The sequence below is a fragment of the Gaeumannomyces tritici genome, assembly GCF_000145635.1.
Source record: "Gaeumannomyces tritici R3-111a-1 unplaced genomic scaffold supercont2.403, whole genome shotgun sequence".
Taxonomy (NCBI): Eukaryota; Fungi; Ascomycota; class Sordariomycetes; order Magnaporthales; family Magnaporthaceae; genus Gaeumannomyces; species Gaeumannomyces tritici.
In genome coordinates, this window is record NW_008804947.1 from 1 (window position 1) to 993 (window position 993).

Below are 993 nucleotides of genomic sequence, written 5' to 3' on the forward strand. Positions count from 1 at the left end.
CGCTTATCGAACCGGTGCGTTCAAACCGCCTGCCGAGCTTGTTTCCAAGGTTGTTTAACCTGCCAGCGCGATCGGGGTGGTTTTGAGGTGTGGCGTCCACTGCTTTGGTCGCAACGTTGACGGCACGGTCGAGATCGCCCACCGAACCAGTGCGCTCAAACCGCCTGCCGAGCCAGGTTCCAAGGCTGTTCAAGTAGCCAGCGCGATTAGGGTGGTCTTGAGGCGTGGCGTCCACTGCCTCGGTCGCAACGTCGACGGCACGGTCGAGATCATCCATCGAACCGGTAAGCTCAAATCGCCTGCCGAGCTTGTTCCCAAGGTTGTTTAACCTGCTAGCGCGATCGGGGTGGTTTTGAGGTGTGACGTCCACTGCCTTGGTCGCAACGTTGACGGCACGGTCGAGATCGCTTATCGAACCGGTGCGTTCAAACCGCCTGCCGAGCCTGTTTCCAAGGTTGTTTAACCTGCCAGCGCGATCGGGGTGGTTTTGAGGTGTGGCGTCCACTGCCTTGGTCGCAACGTCGACGGCACGGTCGAGATCGCTTATCGAACCGGTGCGTTCAAACCGCCTGCCGAGCCAGGTTCCAAGGTTGTTTAAGTAACCAGCGCGATTGGGGTGGTCTTGGGGCGTGACATCCACTGCCATGCCGGCAACCTCGACGGCGCGATTAAGGTTGTCCATCGATCCGGTCCGTTCGAATCGCATACCGAGCATCACCCCTAGGTTGCTTAACATGGCAGCGCGATCGGGGTGGTTTTGAGGTGTGGCGTCCACTACCTTGGTCGCAACGTCGATGGCACGGTTGAGATCGTCCATCGAACCGATGCGCTCAAACCGCCTGCCGAGCCTATTTCCAAGGTTGCTTAAACGGCCAGCTCGGTCGGGGTGGTTTTGAGGTGTGGCGTCCACTGCCTTTGGTCGCAACGTTGACGGCACGGTCGAGATCGCCCACCGAACCAGTGCGCTCAAACCGCCTGCCGAGCCAGGTTCCA

General features: G+C 59.6%; 1 protein-coding gene across 1 annotated transcript; it reads right to left on the reverse strand.

The window, feature by feature from the left end:
* Positions 1-20: 20 nt before the first annotated feature.
* Positions 21-682, reverse strand: GGTG_14423 (hypothetical protein; the record flags this gene model as incomplete). The annotated part of the gene is made up of 2 exons (XM_009232348.1): positions 21-29; positions 116-682. 2 exons carry the CDS (start codon positions 680-682, stop codon positions 21-23), a joined length of 576 nt encoding a protein of 191 aa, XP_009230612.1.
* Between the last annotated feature and the right edge of the window lie 311 nt (positions 683-993).